The sequence below is a fragment of the Mauremys reevesii genome, linkage group 9 (genome assembly GCF_016161935.1).
Source record: "Mauremys reevesii isolate NIE-2019 linkage group 9, ASM1616193v1, whole genome shotgun sequence".
NCBI lineage: Eukaryota > Metazoa > Chordata > Testudines > Geoemydidae > Mauremys > Mauremys reevesii.
Genome location: NC_052631.1, coordinates 91689459 through 91708936, shown reverse-complemented (window position 1 = coordinate 91708936; position 19478 = coordinate 91689459). Strand labels below are relative to the sequence as shown.

General features: G+C 41.5%; 1 protein-coding gene and 1 long non-coding RNA gene across 7 annotated transcripts in view; one reads left to right on the top strand and one right to left on the bottom strand.

Annotated features, from left to right (window-relative positions):
- Window positions 1-19478, bottom strand: part of IL1RAPL2 (interleukin 1 receptor accessory protein like 2) — a 548503-nt gene that overhangs the window by 257197 nt on the left and 271828 nt on the right. For all 5 annotated transcript variants that reach the window (XM_039489758.1, XM_039489757.1, XM_039489761.1 and 2 more), the window contains exon 3: window positions 2306-2579. In XM_039489758.1, the coding sequence (XP_039345692.1) occupies window positions 2306-2579 (274 nt within the window). The remainder of the gene's footprint in view (window positions 1-2305; window positions 2580-19478) is intronic.
- Window positions 8400-19478, top strand: part of LOC120372558 — a 50474-nt gene continuing 39395 nt past the window's right edge. Inside the window, exons 1-3 of one of the 2 annotated variants that reach the window (XR_005585043.1) lie at window positions 8400-8534; window positions 12608-12794; window positions 15217-15357. This is a non-coding gene — a long non-coding RNA (uncharacterized LOC120372558). Of the gene's footprint in view, window positions 8535-12607; window positions 12795-13101; window positions 13232-15216; window positions 15358-19478 lie in introns of those variants that run through there. The other variant, XR_005585042.1, reaches the window with a different exon arrangement.

Genomic DNA, 19478 nt, shown 5'->3' with positions numbered 1-19478 from the left:
CTTATCTCCAGCTCTGAGGATACAAATATTGCTCACCGGCAGGAGCCAACCTATAAGGTTCCTTTTGCAGAATCAGGGGATATATTTGCTATCCACCCAGAACAATGGAGCAGTGGTCCCAACTGAGGCCTTTTGATACTGCCCTCTTATACATGTTTACTATTACTCTTACAATTACTACTACTAAAAATAGTGTGTGGTGAGTTCATCTTTCGTCCCAGCTAGATGTTAGTCCACAGCACAAAACCATCAAAACATCACAGTCCTATATTGCTGGTAGCCTCTAGCAGGATCAGAAGCAGACAAAATAAGGTTGAAGCAAGTCAGTAGGCAGATCGGAGCTGTGCAAGTTTCTGGGCTCTTTCCAGTTCTATTAATCTGCCACCAACATAAGCACGAATGTTCACCAAATGTATGTACAATTTTAAACTACAATGGGTATTAATACGTTTTTGAATTACTGTTCAGTGGTTTCAGCCGGGGACTCTCAGTGAACTTCATAGCCAGCTTGATTGAGAAGGTAAAAGACTTTATCTTCCATGTCCACAGAATTTTTTTCAGTACTGAAGTCATGCTTGACTCGTCCTTTGTAATGGTACTTCATCCTTCTGTGATCAAACAGGATGAACAGAATATGTGCCGAGGGAAGAGCGATGCCACATTTTGGGCGTAATGGCTACATCTTCACAACCCCAAGAATTGCCAAAAGGGAAATCTATGTTTCGTGTTCATCTCTGTGGCAAATGGAAATTTCTAGATGCTAGCTCCTCCTGACTACAAATGTACTTCTGTTCGCAGACTGTGTCTATTATACATCAGCTGAGCTGATCTGTATTCAGTATATAAATCTTCCCCATTTGCCCCTCACAGCGGGTATGATCCTTTGCCCCCTATCCTGCTAACTAAACAAAATCAAGCTCTGATTACCAAATTCTTCAGGAAAGCGCATCAGTTGAGCTTTAATTTTAATCATTTTAAGTTTGATCCAGCAATCCTTTTCTCATGTAAATAATTCTTGTTCATGTGGGTAACTTCAATGGGACTACCCGTGTAAGTAGGGGTTTTGTAGGATCTACCCCTTTGTTTGTTCCTTGATGCTTTTTATTCCAGACATAGGTTGTTGTTGTTGTTGTTGTTGTTTTTAATTAATATTCTGCTTAAAAATCAAATTTTTCTATGGAAAGCAGATACTTTCCTCAAAAATCTACGTGTTGTCGATACCCCAAGCTTCTGTCAAAAAAGAAGTTTCAACAGACATTTTTCAACCAGTTATGGATTGTTAGGTTTGGACAAAAAGATTCTACTGCCTTGGGAGTGATCAATAGACGGCCTGAGACACACAAGCAGTGAGGCACACAGGACAGGCGAGACCACCTCAGCAGTATGACCACAGACATTTCTATTTGTTTGCCTTTGAAGCAACTGTGGTGCAATATTGAAAACATGTACGGTAGTTGTGAAGTCCTTTGTATTTCAAAGCTGAATCAGATAAAGGAACATTTATGCATTTTAAAAAAAATCAAAGCGCCTTCCTAGTTTACCCTATAAACGTATGTTTAGGACAGGCAGTACTATGCAAGTTAAGGCCCCAAATCAGCAAGCCATCCCTCATCAGCAATGCCCTTAAAAGCATGCTTAACTCAAAGCACATGTTTATGTCCAAACTGATTTACAGTTAAGCATACGCTTACGTGCTTTGCAGAATTGAGGCCTCTGGAGGGACACTAAACATTCGATCAACATGTATTGCTGCAAACTAGAATAGACATTTTTCAAAATCAAACAGGACTTTGACTGCCACTTCCACAATGTCAGGGCCATTCAGACCAGGTTATGAGCCGTTAAGCAATTTACAAAAGTTAACTCACTCATGGTAGACAGGAGTCACAAAAATACCATTAGAAAATTATCATCTGTGATTGCTGTCTGCCAGTTATGGGATTTGCTCTTGATTTACCAAACAGCTTTATTTGATCAAAATGTTTGTTTTGGTTTAAGCCTTCAGAACTGAACTGCCGCCACCTCCCCACCCCTTTTTTTGACTAAGTTAAAAACCTTTGAAAATAGGTCTCAGTGAAGGAAGTGAAGACATATTTAATTATCACTATTGGAACAAGTAATCATAATTATCCGAGAAACTGTAATTCCAAGATAATGCAATAATCTGACAAACAATCAGGAAAAGAAAGATAATGAGTATATATTAATTGGCAGTACCTTTCAGTCCTGAAATAGCTAAATTTAAGCACTGCCTTAAATAAGAAAAACTATAGAAATGTATTGTTATATTCAACACAATACCCACCTTAAAACACACGTGTAGAATCCACTGTCTTGCAACTCAGTTGAATGAAACCATATTGAATCTTCATCCTTGCTCATCCTAACTTCTGAAAATATAATGGGCTCTTCTAAATCTCCTTTGTTTTTGTACCATATAAGCCTAAGACCTGTGCTTTGGGCCATGCTATAATTAGTCCTGATATAGCTGTAGAAAAGGGCACATTTCACTCGGACTGGTTCACCTGCCAAAGCCATGTATGTCTTGAGATCCACTGACCAGTCAATGCAACCATCAACTGAAAGGAAAACAATAAAAGAAATATTAGATACAGAAACATTTTTCAAGATAGTGAGAGAACCTGTGAAATGCAATAAAAATCAATCAAAAAGAAAAATCTTTATTTTTAAGCCATTGTGAATCATCTGTCGGAATTAACCACAATTGAAGGTTTTCACTAGATTTTAGTTTGACATAAAAAAAAATGTGATTTGTAGAGTGCATTTTTAGCTCCATTCAGTTCTGTTTCCTCTTCAGAATTTCATTACTTCCGCTAACTCTTTAATAAATAACAAGTGTTTTTACCTTAGCTACTTGAACTGAAAAACCAGCTTAGAGTTCTGTAATTAACGAAAATGCATGTTGGCATCTGATCTCAATCCACCCCCTAAACCTCCTCTACTCACCTCTTCTAATTATCTTTGTTACTGTCACAAGGTGCTTCTTCAGCTACCCTGGGAGCTGTGCTGTCTAGCCTATTTTTATAGTCTCCAGGTCACAAACACACAGTCTTTCTTCTGGGAACTTGTCCCCGATGCCAGGTCACCATTCAGTCCACCCCTTGTGGGGTTCTGAAGTACAACTGGACCACTGTCCAAATGCAGTCTCCAGGCTGTATTCAGCTCCGGCTCTGTGCCACTAAACCGGTGGCTGGGAGGTGAACCCACCACACTGGGTTCCATCCCAGTGACCCTATAACCAGCAACCCAGGTCTTCTCAGTCCCCATTGCTGCTGCTGTTTCACTGGGTTCCATCCTACCCAGACTCTCTATCTTCTTAGATTTACCAATGGAGCTTATTCTATGCCCTGTAGCTACATCTCCCTCCTTCTAGTCTCTTACTCCAGAGCAGGATTGAGGGCTTACTTTCCCCCTGGACTTCCTCCTTTTCCCTGACAATCTCCCTCCACCCAGAGTGACTGCAGTCTCCTTGCCCTACAGCCCCCTTCTGTTTTCACCCTCCTGGCTGCATAGTGCTTTTCCAGCCCTTCCCCAGCTAGGCTTCACTCCCAATTAACCCGGGCCCTTCTCGGCTCAGGGGATGCCCTGGCCTCTCAGCTCTTGTTAACCCTCTCAGGACTGGTTCGAGGAGCACAACACAGTTGCATATAAAATAGTTAGATGTGACACAATCCACACCTTTATAATTTTATTTTGAGGTGCATTACACAAGGCTGTTTCTAAGCACTAATTAAGTTGCATGTATGTGTCTTATGAAGTAGGATACATTTACTGTATGCTGTGCAATGCAATCATTCTTAACAGAGCAATGGGGAAGATGTGGCCAGGGTCCTTTTGATGTCAGATTATGTTCTTTGGTTAAAATTTCTTTAAATTGGATTTCCAGGCTCTGTAGCTTTGATAATTCACCTTAAAAATGCAATTTACTACCACTTCTCTATCTCTTTCATGACAATCTTCTCTAGTAATGGGAAGCATTAAGGTCCAAATCCAGCAATTGGTTGCATACGGGCTGACTGCAATCAACAGGGCTTTGCAAGGGCACAGCAGTCCACAATTTGCTGCTTGATGCCTAACGTAGGTACATTGGATCAAAAATTTATCCTTTATGTAATTCCATTGACTTCATTGGGATTACATCAGGATGGATATCATTCACAGGCCAGCTGGTATATATCCTCTACTGATATATTTCAGGGTAGATCCATTGACTTCCATGTAGCCATACTGATTTTCATCAACCGAAGGCCTGTGTTTTGTAACTATGTGGCCTCTTTCTGTTTGTATCCAATACCCATCACTATACAGTAAATGTTAATTTCTTTCATTTACTCTGCCAGCTATTCTTTATTTCATGCATATCTCTAATTGCTCTGACATATTAACTATTATTTTTTCATTACCTTCCTAAAGGAATGTACAAAGCCATTTCTTAAATTGTTTATTTCCTGGGATCTCAAACCGAGTCCATGAGCTTTGGCTCAGTTAATAGTTCTATCATTGATGCATGAGCCAGAAAATATTCTAGTATGTTGGTTCAGCAAAGCTGACCACAGTAAAAATGAATAGACTCTTATGACTCTGAATATACACAAAGCATATCAGGTGAGTAAGAAGATCACATTCTTACAGTCTCATTTTTCAGAGGAGAGTCACAATTTAAAAGGACTAGGAAAAGGTTTGCACTTAGAACTTAGTCCAAATCTGAAAATGCAGCTTCTGAAACTGAATTTTGAAGATTTGGGTTTTTTTGCTATTTCTGTCAAGACATTTTCAATTATTTTTATCCTGTCTCTTAGCGCTTCCATGTCCACTAGCTCCTCACTGAACAACTGAAACAAACTTTAAGCATCCTTTAACTCCACCTTATCAATTCATCTATTTTCCATTTTCTCTTGGAGGCATATTTTCCCTTTGTTGGTTATTTCTCCCTCCCTCTTATTCTAAATTGAAAGTTGAAGTTAGTTCGACTCTGCAAAGCACATTAGAATAATGCACTGTGCATGAAAGACACTATAAAGTCAAGTGGTAGTTCATAGCCAAGTTACAAAGGAAGAAACTGGCTGAGACGTGCCTACAGCAGCTTCTAGTATAACAATCTGGAGACACTATGGGACAGATCCTCAGCTGGTGTCAGTATTATTTATTATTTGTATTACTGAAGCACCGAGGAGCCCCAATCATATACCAAGACCCCATTGTGCTAGGTGCTGTCCATACAGAGAACAAAAAGACAATCCCTGCTCCAAAGAGCTTACAATTTAAGTATGTCGGACAACAGATGGATGTAGACACACAAGTACAAAGAAACAATAAGCTAGTGGGAGGCATTATGGCCTAGTGGAGAGACCACTAGAGTGGGATTTGGGAGACCTGGGTTATGTTCCATTATGGGAATAATGATAAAACACCTTGCGATCTATGGATGAAAATGCTATATAAGAGCTCTTATTATTAAAACAATATTGTCTCACTATTGGTCATAAATTTATAAATTTGTTATAGCTCCAGCGAAGCCAATGGAGCTCCGACAGTTTACACCAGCTCAGGATCTGGGAATCAAAAGGAAAAGGAAAGCAAATCACACTTTACACTAGACTCATTTTTTCCTCTAATTTTATCCAAATACAACACAGAACAAACCTGCAACTGGGCTCAGATTAGTCGGACACCAGAAGCAGTAGTGATCAGACTAGTCGGACGCCAGATGCAGCGGGGAAGGGGAGATGTTTGTGCATGTGATACATCACGCCATTGTTTCTGCCCACGTGGGGGTTCTTCGGTTCGTTTCCTCGGCTAGATAGCCAACTAGCTTAAAGGAGCATTCCATGAGATGCTAATTATGGAGAGCAGAGAGATGTCAAGAACTGAGTGAAAATGAGGTAATGATTTATAATAGGGCTTCTAACATTTGATGACATTTAGAAAAAAAATCTTGCAGTGAGCATGGGCTAAATCTTAATTATCGAAGAAAGACTAATCAAACAGAAGATGACTTTTTCCCCCCTAACTATTTTTCCTCTTGTTAAAAAGCATAATCAAGAATGCTTCCTCTTATGTAGCCGGGGAGGCTAAAATCTAGGTCAGGCTGCCTACGCTTCTGTGTAGCTGGAATTTTTCTCCTTGCTCTGCTGTCAATCACTGAAGTGTATGAATTGTTAGATTAATCTGGAGCATTCTCAAAGCAGTCATTAGAAATGACTGGAGCTGCTAAGGCGGAGTTTGACGCTCTATTATCATGGACTAAGTTTGCCATCATTTGTGTCGGGCTTGCTCTCGCTATGGGGTATGTTCACGGCAGTGAGGAGAATGACAATAAAGAAAAGCCAGGAAAGGCGCTGTGCTATATAATAAATGTATAAGACATGTATTCTTTCCAACCCAATCATCTACCGCTTCTTAAGAAGGGCCTCAGCTAAAGGCCATTCAAGTCAATGGTAAACTTTCTATGCAGGTGCATTTTAGATATTTGCTGTACAACAATAAAGAGTTAGTTAAAATATCTTTTCAGCATTCAGAGCAGTGAGAGTACACAGAGCACAACAAATGCTGCATATTACCTTTCACAGAGCCCCAGTGACATGCACCGAAACTACAAACTATGCCTTCCAGTACAGTCCTATTTTCCATTCATAAAATAATAAACGTGAATTACACCGGGTCTCATTAGGGCTGATCACAATCTAGCTATTTACTTAGTCTCAAGTCCCTTCTGAGGAGCTGGACCTGCTGTGTGCTGATTCCATGTTCCACAGAGAACATGGCTCTAAAGACCCATAATTAGGGCTGGTTTCCTGTTGGGGAGGCTGCCTCCCCTACTCCTCCTCTGGAACTGATCACCTGCCAAAACCAGACTCTTTCCCACCAGGTGAGGTGAGGGCCTTTTAAAGATCACTTAGTCTGGTACAGCATTTCCTACTTCTACATGGAACAGTATCTGGCACAAAAAATAGAGGAGGGAAGACTGTGGCCTGTTTGGAATGACAATTTAATAGCTCTTCTGGTTTACTTTAAACAAGAGAAACGCTTGTGGACAGAAGAAAGGGAGTAGGAGAGAGTTGAGCTCCAACAGTTCCATGAGTCAAATCAATTTCTTCCACTTCCCATTGCAATATCCTGTACAATGCACTACGTTAGTCAGTGTTGGCTGGCTATATGTTAGATCTGATTTAAGTCAATTTTCCACAAGCACCAACTCAGGGAGTGGAAGTCAATGAGAGATGAAAGACACGAGCTATTATTCCAAATTTTCTCTCATGTAGGTGATACTGTTTTATCGTCTTTTAAATAATAAAGCAAATTTTATTTCTGTTTCATTTCCTGTCCCTTTCAGAACTGGGCAGTAATCCCTAATGCATGCATGCAGGCCTAATGGAGTTTGCCATCTAATTTCCATTGGCTTTCAATGGTATTTGACACCTGAACCCCTTAGAGTCCTCTGAAGATCCCAGCTCTAGTTGCTTCTCTAGTGAAATTGTTTACAGACCAGAACCAATCAACACAGCCTAATGTTATCCCCATAATGAAGAACGGGATGATGCCCTTAATAGTGAAGTGAAAGGAAAGACTTTAAATATATACAGTGAATTACAAATTAATTTTGCTGCCAACAATTTCCTGTATTTCTGTGCTAGTAATCATCCTACAATGTGTATTGAATTTCCTCCATTTTCTAGTAATTTAACATGATTGTTATTTTAAATATACCTTGTGGTCTAGGGAATCTGGGTGCATTTTACATGAACCATAATAATTTATGAGCAATTATAGAAGAACATGTACATAGTCTCTGAGTAATTTGTCTTTCTGCTTCCTGTCATAGAAATAATTTTTGCATTGTGAATCTGCCTGTAATCATTTTTGTAAGGTCCTGTCATGCAGAGCAATTTATACCATGGGATTCTTATACACGTCTGTTTACCTAGTTATCTGAAATCTAATTTTAAATTCAAGTAAACTAAAAATAAAAAAGAATGAACTAGCTAATTTACTGCATTTGTTATTGCTCACACACTAATGCAGTACAGAAGAAAACAGTACACGTTCGACTTTAATTATTTGGTAAGAACAACATTCTTCTGAAATAAAAAGTAATACTTTTATTTACTAGTTGTATTATAACTAGTGTCTGAAGCCCCCAGCCAAGAATGGGAACCATTTTGCTTGAGACTTGTGATGGGGTTCTGGAGGCCTCAGAATCCTACCACACACATCCCAGAAAGGAGCTGTGCAGCTAAATCCTCCAAGAGTCCTAGGTAGACTGCGCAGGAGGCAGCCAATCAGGGAAAGGCTGCAGGGAGCAGCCAATCAGAGGGATGCAGGACCCATGTAAAAGAAGGTGCAGAGCCAGAGACAGGCAGTTCCTCGCTGGAACCAGAGGAGTGCAGATGGTGCTCCTGGCTGGCTGAAGGGAACCGCAGAACCAAGGATAGAGCAGTTGCTAGCAGTGACTAGGAGAGCAAGAGGGAGATCCAGGCTGGCTGCTGGGACTTGCTGTATGCCCTACAGTAAAGGTGAAGCATATGTGAAGGTGAAGGGGCTGTGGGGAAGTGACTCAGGGAACTAAAAGCAGTTTAATTAAAGGGATATGGCAGCATGTGGCTGCTATTCTTAGGTCCCTGGGCTGGGACGTGGACTAATGGGTGGGTCCAGGCCCACTTGCCTCCAATAAGCCTCTGGGGAAGTGGCCTACAATTGGACAGTGATAACCGTCCTGAAGTAGATCTGAACTGTTAAGAGGCCGCGCTGGAGAGCTGGGGTCAGAACAGACCAAAAGTGGGTGAAGAGTCTCCAGGGCCCAGCGCCCTACCAGGGTCAGGAGCGCTTAAAGAGACTTCGTTGTACTAATACCCCAGCAGGGGTCTGTTTGAGTTGTTCCATACAGACTGTGTGACTTGGATGGAGGGCTGAGTCACTAGAACAGGGATCGGCAACCTTTGGCACACGACCCATCAGGGAAAGCCGCTGGCTGGCCAGGCCGGTTTGTTTACCTGCAGCATCAGCAGATTGGGCGATCGCGGCTCCCACTGGCCGCGGTTTGATGTCCCAGGCCACTGAGGGCTGTGGGAAGTGGCGTGGGCTGAGGAACATACTGGCCGCCGCTTCCTGCAGCCCCCATTGGCCTGGGATGGCGAACTACGGCCAGTGGGAGCTGTGATCGGCCGAACCTGCGGACGTGCAGGTAAACAAACTGGCCTGGCCCGCCAGCGGATTTCCCTGGGGGGGCTGTAGAGGGGTCGGGACTCACCACCTGTGGCGCCTCCTGCTGGTTACTCTGGGAATTAGCTCTTTCCAGTGGAGCGCCTCCTCCTGGTGGTGTCCCGTCCGTCGTTCTGTCCTCTGTTGTTGTCTCTGGACCCGCGTTGCTGCGTGCTCGGCGGCGTCCTCTTCGAGGCCACTGCCCTCTGGCAGTGCCCCTTAGTCCATCTGCGCCCCCTTCCGGTGGTCGGTGATCAGCAGTCCCACACCCCAGTCACTATGTCCAACTGCCCTCTGAGTCCAATCCCTCTTGTCAGGGATCTGGCATAGCAATATGGCCGCTCCCTACGGCCAATGGCTGGGTGCACTGCAAGGAGTGAAGCGGGGAGGGGACCCAGGCCCGCCCTCTACTCTGGGTCCCGGCCCAGGAACCCTCTGGCGTCAGTCTCGCTGTCCTTCTCTCCCCTTCCGCTGTCTGTTTCCCTGGGCCGCTTCCCCTATGGCCCCTTGCACCCGCTAGGCCCTTCCCTTCAGGGCCTGCAGCCTGGCAGGCTACGGGTTCAAGCTCCCTAGCCTCCCCGAGCCTGGCCAGCACTGCACTGTCCGTGGTGCTAGTCTCCTCCCTTGGAGACTGACCTTCCCCTGTCAAAGGCCTGGGACAGACTGCCTGCTCCTGCTCTGGGCAGCCTTTATATATGCCTGAGCCTGGCCCTGATTGGCTGTCTCCAAACTGGGCCCTGATTGGCTCACAATAAGTCCTTCTCTGTTTGGCTCCCTGTCTGCGCAGGTGCCCTGGCCTGCCACAGCCCAGTCTCACAGGGAGTGGGGCAGGCCGCCCCACTACAGGGGGCCACGTGCCAAAGGTTACCGATCCCTGCACGAGAAGCTGGCGGAAGTGGTGATTGCAGACTGAAAGGGGTGCTCATGAAAGTTGAGTGCCACCCTGTTACAGGGCTGTATTGATTCACAGAGAGAGGATATCCCTGCCTCAAAGAGTTTACAATCTAAATAGACTGAAGGCGGGAGGGAAAACAGAGAAGGGACGTGACTAGTCCCAGGATTTTAGAAGATGCTACTTAAGAGGAAGTGTTCTTTGGGTTGTACAGCTTGAGAACAACCATCTTAAAGCTCCTTTGTTGAAGAACAGCAATCACAGCTATGATCAGTGAAATTACAAGTAGCTGGTCAAGAGCTAAAGGGGAAAAGGAAAGAGTGATAACAAAAGGCTTCACTGGTGGCATTTAAGAGCATTCAAGAGTATTGCCTTTACCAGAAGAGAGGTGCTGGTCCAGACATGTCAAGCAGTGAGGAAAAGAGGAGGAAACACAATAGCCAAGCGATAGAAATCAGTGATGTTTCTTTTCTATGCAGCATTGGTCAGACGTGATTTAATGAGCTACAGTTTGATGCTATTTTTATTTCAAGTAATATTGGCTTTAACTCTGACTATAGTCTCATCTGAAATTGCATTTCAACAGAAAGGGACACAAATACAATAAAGGGAAAAAATATCCCTATAAGATGATGGCATTTTTAGAGATCCACCTTTTATGCTTCTTAGGGGGAAAAAAATACCTTTGCTAGGATTAGAGTTGGGTCAATTATGCAAAAGTTTTTCTTTAACAACCTATTTGAATTTAAAATTGAATAATAGTTATTATTTATTAGTAGTATGATAGTCCTAGGAGTCCAGGTCTGGATCAGAACCCTCCTTGTTCTAGGTGCTGTACAAACAGAAAACCAAAACACTGTCCTTACCCCCCAAAAGCTTGGAGTTCACCCGTGCTCACCCCCATTTGTGTATAACTGAGCAACTGAGTTTTACTGGTACAACTGTTTGTGAATGTCAATTAATGCAAATGCTGCAAAATTCCAACGCTGCGGCATTCAGAAAGAATGCACTTTAAATTCACACATGCAAGTGTTCGCGTTGATTGAGATCGTACGGTCAGTCAATCAAGGCACAGAAATGGACACATCTGCCCAGACAGGGTGGCTGAATTTTTTTTTCATCTAAAACGTCACATTTGAACAAAAAGGACCAAAATTTACATGAAAGATTTTGCAGAAGTTTTATTCTAGTTTTTGACCAGAGAACAAACCATAAGAGTGCAAAACTGCTCACATTCCTAATATTAATGCTCAGTCTAGAAAAGAGAAATATTTTAAATTTGTCAGATAAAATTGGAATTAATAGGTTTGGAAAAATTGTTCTGTGCTTGTAGCTACACATACATAGCACAAGCAGAAAGAGAAGCTGGATAATTGTTTGGAGGAGGCTTTACACTAGTAACAGGAGAGAGAATTAGATGCTAAATACATCAACATATTAGTCTTTTAGATGATCGCATTTAAGCACATAAGGAAAAGAAGACAGTAATGAAATGTTTTAAGTGGCCACAAAAGGAATCAGTCAAAATAAGTTGCCCAATAGTGACAGTCCTTAGTTAAAGTTCAAACACAATTTTATGGGGGCTACTTAATATGATTGTTTAAGTTTGGTAATTGCTGTAGGAAGTGGTCTTTATATTTATGGTGTGAAGGGTTGCTAGAGATATGGGATTACCAATCAGAAAAGGAGAGATACCTGAGGGGGAAAATATATAGGGCCTGGTTTTTCAAAGGTGTTGAATCCGGGGGGTCAGGGAACAAAACAAAATAATGCAATTTTCCTTTCAGGGAAATTCCAATGAAATGAAAGAGTTGGACATTTCCAATGAAAACTCAATTTCAAAGAAATCAAACACTTCCTGCAAAATTAGCATAACTGAAAACCAAGTTCCATGTTGGTTAAAAAAAGTTGAGAGAAATTTTTCAACCAGCCCTTGTGCTGAAGACCCAAAATTCCATTTGGAGTTGTAAAAGACACAGTGCCCTGGGTTCAAATGAGGGGGCAACCTCCTTCCTGTGCCTACTTTGCCCCCACCTATGCAATCACGCAGGGCTAGGAGCAATCTAGTCTTTTATGCAACATGCTAAAGGCGGCACATATTAGACACACATGACCAATCTGAAAATCAAAGTCCAGCTTTGGAGCATCACTGAATTCTCAGCTTCCGGGAGTTGTGCATATTCATGAGATCTGAACTTGGAAATTCCTTTTGAAAAATAAAATATAGCAGTAGGGTCAGTAGACATTACTGGCCAAGGACATTTCGTACAGTAGCACTTGTCAGATCTGCTGGGCAAATTGATGGCTCCGATGCCAGCTTTTCATGTGGCATTTTATCACAGGGATTTTCAAGAATACTTGCTGATGGAGAGAAAAGCAAATGGGAACTGGCAGGTAAAAGTGTGCCTGAGACAGGGAGTTCGGAAGTACATTGTGTTGCGGAAAGGGAATCTCTGGCTGGTCTCATAACAATCTCTTCTTCTTCTTCTAAATCAGATGTTCTGGAGACAGATCGACCTGAACTGAACTCTCCTTCTGATGCTGTGCTGTTGGCTTTGAGCTGATTTGTATCCTTAACAATGAAAAAAAAAGAGAGAGCCAAAAAGCAGCAGTTTAAAATGCAGATCTGCATCCCAAATTAACAGATGGGACGGTTGTGATCTTGTAATCAGTTCCCAATTTGGTATGTTAAAATAAATGGGAGAGAGGTTAGAGCTTGTGTATGTATAGTTGGTTGTTTTAAAATATTTAGTTTAATGGCTCACCTCTGTATGGCTGACACAACATTATCAAACAATGTAAAAGGCACACTGAGAACTACACAACTAGGTCACCTAGAAATAAGGGACTATGTTTCATTTCCTTATGTTTTTGTATACTTCATGAAGTCCCCAAAGTGACTCCGGAGCGCAGGTTCAAATGACTGAGTCTATTCAAAGCCCTGTTTTGAGTCCCCTCTGTAATTTTCTATAACAACTTCTTTCCACCAGATATTTCCTTTCTGTACTGTATGCCTAAAGAAGGATTTGATTTGATTTTGGACGGTATCACGATAATCAGACACACTGTGTTGGAGCGATGAGACCTAGAACTATTTTTAAAAAACAAATGTATTGCCCAGGTCAGGGCCGGCTCCAGGGGTTTTGCTGCCCCAAGCAGCTTATAAAAAAAAAAAAAGGCGCGATCGCGATCTGCGGCAATTCAGCGGGCGGTCCTTCGCTCCGAGCAGGAGTGAGGGACCCTCCGCCGAATTGCTGCCGAATAGCTGAAAGTGCCGCCCCGCTCCAGAGTTGCCGCCCCAAGCACCTGCTTGATAAGAGCACATTCTTCACAATGAAAAAACGATCCTATCAATATAGCATTTTGTTCCGTTCACAGAACCTCCCCGCCTTGACTGGATGAACCCCCAAAATTTCCAGTGAGAATACTGAATTTGCTTTCCACAAACAAACTAGATCTCAAATGTTCATGGAAAGCATACTCCAAAGCAGGGCAAACATGGCTGAAGGGACTTCAATAAACAATTTGAATGAATATTTTATGACTATATTTTTGCATTATTCACCCAGCTCTAGTCCAGAAATGACTTACTATAAAACTTCAAGCTGGTTTATTACAAAAATCTTCAATCATCCGTTTCTTTTAACTGAATTAGAGCACCCAACTTTTTATTTTAGACATTGAATTCTAACACCTGGGGGACAACACGAGGCTCATCAGGTATCTTAGAATTTTTATGAGATGCCTGGCTGAGACGCCACCTATCCTAATTTAAAGTTTCATTTTGAAGAAGCCTTTCGTATTCTTCATTCTAAAGACAGCTTTCAGCATGTCAAGTGATCACTAGTGACTCAGTCCTACAAAGGAATCCATGAAGGAGCACAGTCATATCTGATCTAAAATTGGGACAAGCCAATCCAGATCATGAGTCAAGATTGATTTCAATGGAGAGGTCCCAAGAATCTCTCTATAGATTTTTATAATAGTCTAATAAAAATAAATAGTCCAGGAGAATCCTATTGAAAATGGGCTACCAGCACGTGAGGGAGTAAAAAAATCCTCCAAGCTATATAATTGCATAGACGTTATCATCAATGTATATAAGTGCTTTGCAACCATTCATGGATTTTATCCTCCCTGCACCCCTAAGAGGCAGGGAAATAGTATCCCCATTTTACAGATGGGGAATTGAGACACACGGAAGATTAAGTGACTTGCCCAAGGTTGCAAAAAAAAGTCTGTGGCTGAGTCTGGAATTGAATCTGGGTTTCCTGGCCAATAGCCTCTCCAATGGATCATCCTTCCTCCCCAGCAAGGCCACAGGCAGAAACATTATAGGGCAGGTACTGCAGCTCTGAGGCTTCTGCTCAAGCTTCTGAGCCTCTGCTCCACAGTTTGGCCAAGTCTGATTGTGTAGCTACAAAATAAAAATCTGTCTATGCTCCATAATCGGTATGTCCATGTAATGCATCAGTATAGTCAGAATTGCTTGTGAGACCTTTCTCTGCAATATGTAAACTAGAGCTAGCCAATTCTGAAAAGTTATTTTGCTTGTTGTTAGAAAATGGGCTTTTTTGAGAATTAAAATTTTCATAAAAAAATCACTTTTGAATTTTCCTTTTAAAAAAATGAAAATGATTTTTTTCCTTCCCCACTCCTCCCGCTTTCCTCCTTGCTCATAAACACCTTTTCAATGACACAACTGATTAAGAAATTAAGAGAGAGTTGGGGAGGAAAAAACAGGGGGAAAAATTGAATCCAAACATTTTCAAATCTGAAAAAATTGATAAAAAGCAGTCACAAAAATGAATAAAGGAAAAATTGTCCTGTTTTCTAAACCTGCAAAATAAAAGTGATACCAAACTTTTTCACCAATGTTTACCCTTTTTTTTACTAGCTCTGTGTGAAACTAAAAGGACAAAGATCAGTCCTGAAGAAGTCAGTAGAATCATCCTGGGTAATTTACCCCAAAATGTAAATTCAAGCAAATGTAGTAAAGATAATTCCTCACTCAATCTGCCCAACCATCTCTTTGCCACTTTTATGCGTGCTAACATCACTGGCCAAACTAGAGAGATGCTAATATTTCTTGTATTCTTTTCCAGAGTAAAAGAAAGGGTGATCAGAGCAATTGTAAGGACCAAATGAACCATAAACACAAAACAAAAAACAGAGAAAATAAGAATAGCAGCCTGAAAATATTCAAGTGTCGTTAAGAATAGAAACTGTCTCACTGAAAACTCCAGGTAAGGTTCAATACCAGGGAATGTACTCTCATAACTGGAGGTGTAGACAGTTATTTTTGTAAGTGCTGCTGACTGTATGACGTCCCTTTATGCAGATCCTCTGCACTAGTTTTGATATTCTCCAGCCAGTCACATGAACCCAGGGAGGAGGGGTTCATTTGTCCCATTTCAATTTGTTGGCATTATACAAACTTTGGAAACAAAGCTGAATTCATTTCAATAATTGATGAGCCTCTTTCCATTAGAGTCCCTTTGAATAACGTTACTGAAGGTAAAGCAAATGGAAACTTAGGTCCCAGATCAGGTTGCTGCAGTCTCAAGTAATCACACAATTAGGAAGCTCCATATACACTGCCTACTATTCTCAGCAGGAAACAATACAATCCCAGGGAGCGGGTAATAATAAGAATTTAAAATGAGAGGAGAGTGAAACTATTAATTTCCTTGTCTCCTGGGGCAGAAGGACTATTCTTTATGCAAGTTTATTTTCTATTTCTCTTTGGAGTGTATGGATAGTTTGAGTTGAATGATCATTCAGGATAGAGCATGTTCCCCTGGAACCTGGATTAGGGTAGGCAGGCATATTGTTGAATATATGGGACCAAATTCACATTTGGTGTAACTCCATTACCTGCCTAGGGGAAACCTTCAGTGGCATAGATCCACTATCATGGCTTTTATGCCACCTCTGTCCTGATCTGGGAGGAAACAGGGATGAGTTGGAGGGAGCAAGGGATCCGTGACTGTTGGAACAGCTTATGCTGTGAACACTTTGGATCAACATTTTTCATCCTGTACATTCACAAACTATTTGGTGAATATTTGGGGAAAACAAATACATGAGTTGAAATTAGGATCTGTTCATGAACAGGGAAAAAACCCAAGGGTTATATTCATCTGAATTTATTTGTGATGAGTAATCCAACTAACTCCAGTCCTTTTCCTTGTCACTAAGCATTTGACTTTGAATCTTTAATCACACTTACAATTTTACTGTTGTTCATGCCATTCCTTCCATCATCCGGCAGAGATAATTTCAGTGGCATTCAGCCAATTAGCATTTCCACTTGCATGACAGGTAGACCTTTGCTTGAAAAGGTGATGACCCAAGATCCAACCTAAGTTGTAATTTTCTCTCTCATTTCAATCCATTAGCTGCATGTATGCAGTAGAATTTAAATCTGAAATTCCCTTTCACAGCGACAGAACATGTATAATTTCATTTCCTAAGACTGAACACTTACAAATCAAAGCAATATTAGCCTTTATTGGACAATAGGGAACGGAATTGTTAGAGGATTATTTGATCAAAAAGTAAATGCCAATAATGTGTTCTAAACACACAAGTGGCTTCAGAATAAGACATAGAAGATGTTACAAATTTAACAAATATACAAGTTTCTGTACAAATTACACACACACAAAATTATTCCAATTGTAAGACATTCTATTATTATTAAAATGTATGGTAGGAAATATGAAGGAAAATCACTGTGGAAAATGATGTTTCTGTATTGTCATGAAACATTTCATAATACAGGCCTATATAAAAGCTGTATCCACCAACCTACAGTGTAATTTTATGTTCTGTACCCAATGTATCTTTTCCATTTACAATATATAGTCAGTACGTTTTCAGAATATATTTTTCTTTAAAGTCTGATATAGGTTGTACCATTATGATTTGTCTGTAGTAAATACTACAGCATCAGCTCTCAAACTTGCAATAGGCATATTGTACTTTGTTGTGTACTGCACCTTTAAATGTCTAAGAATTCTACCTGTGCTGAGACGGTAGCCATTCAAGATGGCAGCAGTTTGTTACAAAAGGACACACTAAGGGCTGGTCTACACTACGGGGGAAAATCGATCTAAGATACGCAACTTCAGCTACGTTATTCACGTAGCTGAAGTTGAAGTATCTTATATCGAATTACCTACCGTCCTCACGGCGCGGGATCGATGTCCGCGGCTCCCCATGTTGACTCCGCTACCGCCGTTCGGGTTGGTGGAGTTCCGGAGTCAACAGGAGCGCGTTCGGGGATCGATATATCGCATCTAGATGAGACGCGATATATCGATCCCCGAGAAATCGATTGCTACCCGCCGATATGGTGGGTAGTGAAGACGTACCCTTAGGCTATGTCTACCCTGTGAGCTAGGAGTGAAAGTCCCCTGCTCATACACACATACTTGCGCTACCTCGGTGAGCCTGAGTATAACTAGCAGTGTAGCCGGGATAGCACAGGTAGCGCTAGTGGGAGGCACAGATCAGGCATGCGGAGTAGAAACCTACCTGCAACCAGTGGGTGTGTACTCAGCTGCCACTACCCATGCTCCTGCGGCTACACTGCTAGTTATACTCACCTAGTCCATAAGAGCTAGCTCGAGGACATGTAAGTAAGCAGGGGAATCATTCTTCTAGCATGTTGCGCAGGCATAGCCAACCATTCACAGTGCTCTCTCTTGTGGATACTTATGTTCCTTCTTGTTGTTTTCCTTAATCTAAATTAAAAACCTTTCAAACTTAAGTACACAGATGCTTTTATGGATATGAAAAAAAACCAACCGATCTGTACTGGTTTGGACAATTACTACAGAATAACAACTGTTGCCTTTGTTATCTTTTAATTAGAGCCACCATGCAATAAATATTTGCATATTGGCCTGTATAATTGTTCAATGCCCAGTACAGTATGTTTTCTGTATCATATTCCCAAATACAACCTTTAGTACATGTATCTGATTGTTTACCTAGTTAGGGTTTGTTCTTTTCAAAGACATATGCACTATCATAATCATGCTTCTGGCATTTTCTGCCCTCCTCCAACAATGGCAATAGTTATTAAATATGTATGGCATCTTTCACACGCTTGTGTAACTTAATGAGCCACATGACAAGACTGGCAGCTGGAGTGTATCATTTATTAGTAAAGCAAAAGTGACTAACTACACTTATTAATACATAAGTTGTTTCTAGCTCGCAGCAATATAAAACAAACAGCAGCAATTGTATTTTATTTATATAGCTCCTTTCATCCCGAAGGATACCAAAGCACTTTATAAAGCATGGAGCCACCTCTGTGAGGTTAGGATGTTGGTATACTGCGCAGCAGGGGAAGGGGAAGAGGAGAAGAAGGGGGCATTTAAACTTAGGACACCAGGCCAAACCCAGTGCTTGTGAAAAGCACCATGGGATTCTTTAGAGCCATACAAGCACTTGGTTTTTAAGGTTTCATTCATTATACATCCTAGCCCATTATCTGGGGTTTCATTTTGCACTTGCAGCATCAGTCACCAAGTTGTTATTTGAAGCCTCATTGCTCAAATTAAAAAGATGATGAAAATAAAACTTTAAAACCTATTTACCTGTATTCCTGATAATCCAGGAGACTGAAAAAAATTCTGTCAGTTTTAATAATATAATTTGCTTTTCACCATTTGTACTGACTAGCCACACTTCACTTGGACACTGAGAGGAGAGTGCTCAGTTTCTAATAAATTTCATTTCTTGGTTTTTAACCCAAGCACAATCGTATAAAGTTCTCAACTGAGTAGAAGGAAGTGGAAATGACTGATTGAGGGCATGCATTTTGGGGGGAAAGAGGAGGAACGGCTATTAGCATGGGTAGGTTAGATAAGTAGTTTCGAGCCTCGAGCTTGTGGCTCTTTCAGAGAAAAGGTGCTGAAAAGTTTCAGAAAGGAATATAACAAATTGGAAAACACACACGTTTCTGTGCTACAAAAATCAGACCTTAATTCTGCTTCCATTAAGGTTAATGGAACAACTCCCAGTGAATTCAATGGCAGCAGGATCGGCTGTCTCATTTATAGACAACGGGTCCAGTTCTAAAAGGTGCTGCTTGCTTCCTATGAGGTGTTGGCAGCCTTCAACTCCCACTGAAGTCAGCAGGAGTTGATCGTGTTCTGCAACCTTGCAGAGTCAGGCCCTGCTAGATTCGGAAGCACATCTATGTTGTAACACTGGGAAAGGGGAGAGAAAGAGACGTAAATAGGGATATAAATTAGAAAATTAAAAAATTGTAAATGTCAGCCAAACTCTTTTGAAGGAAAATTGCTGAGATAGAGAAGAACTTATCCACGGATGGAGACAACACTTG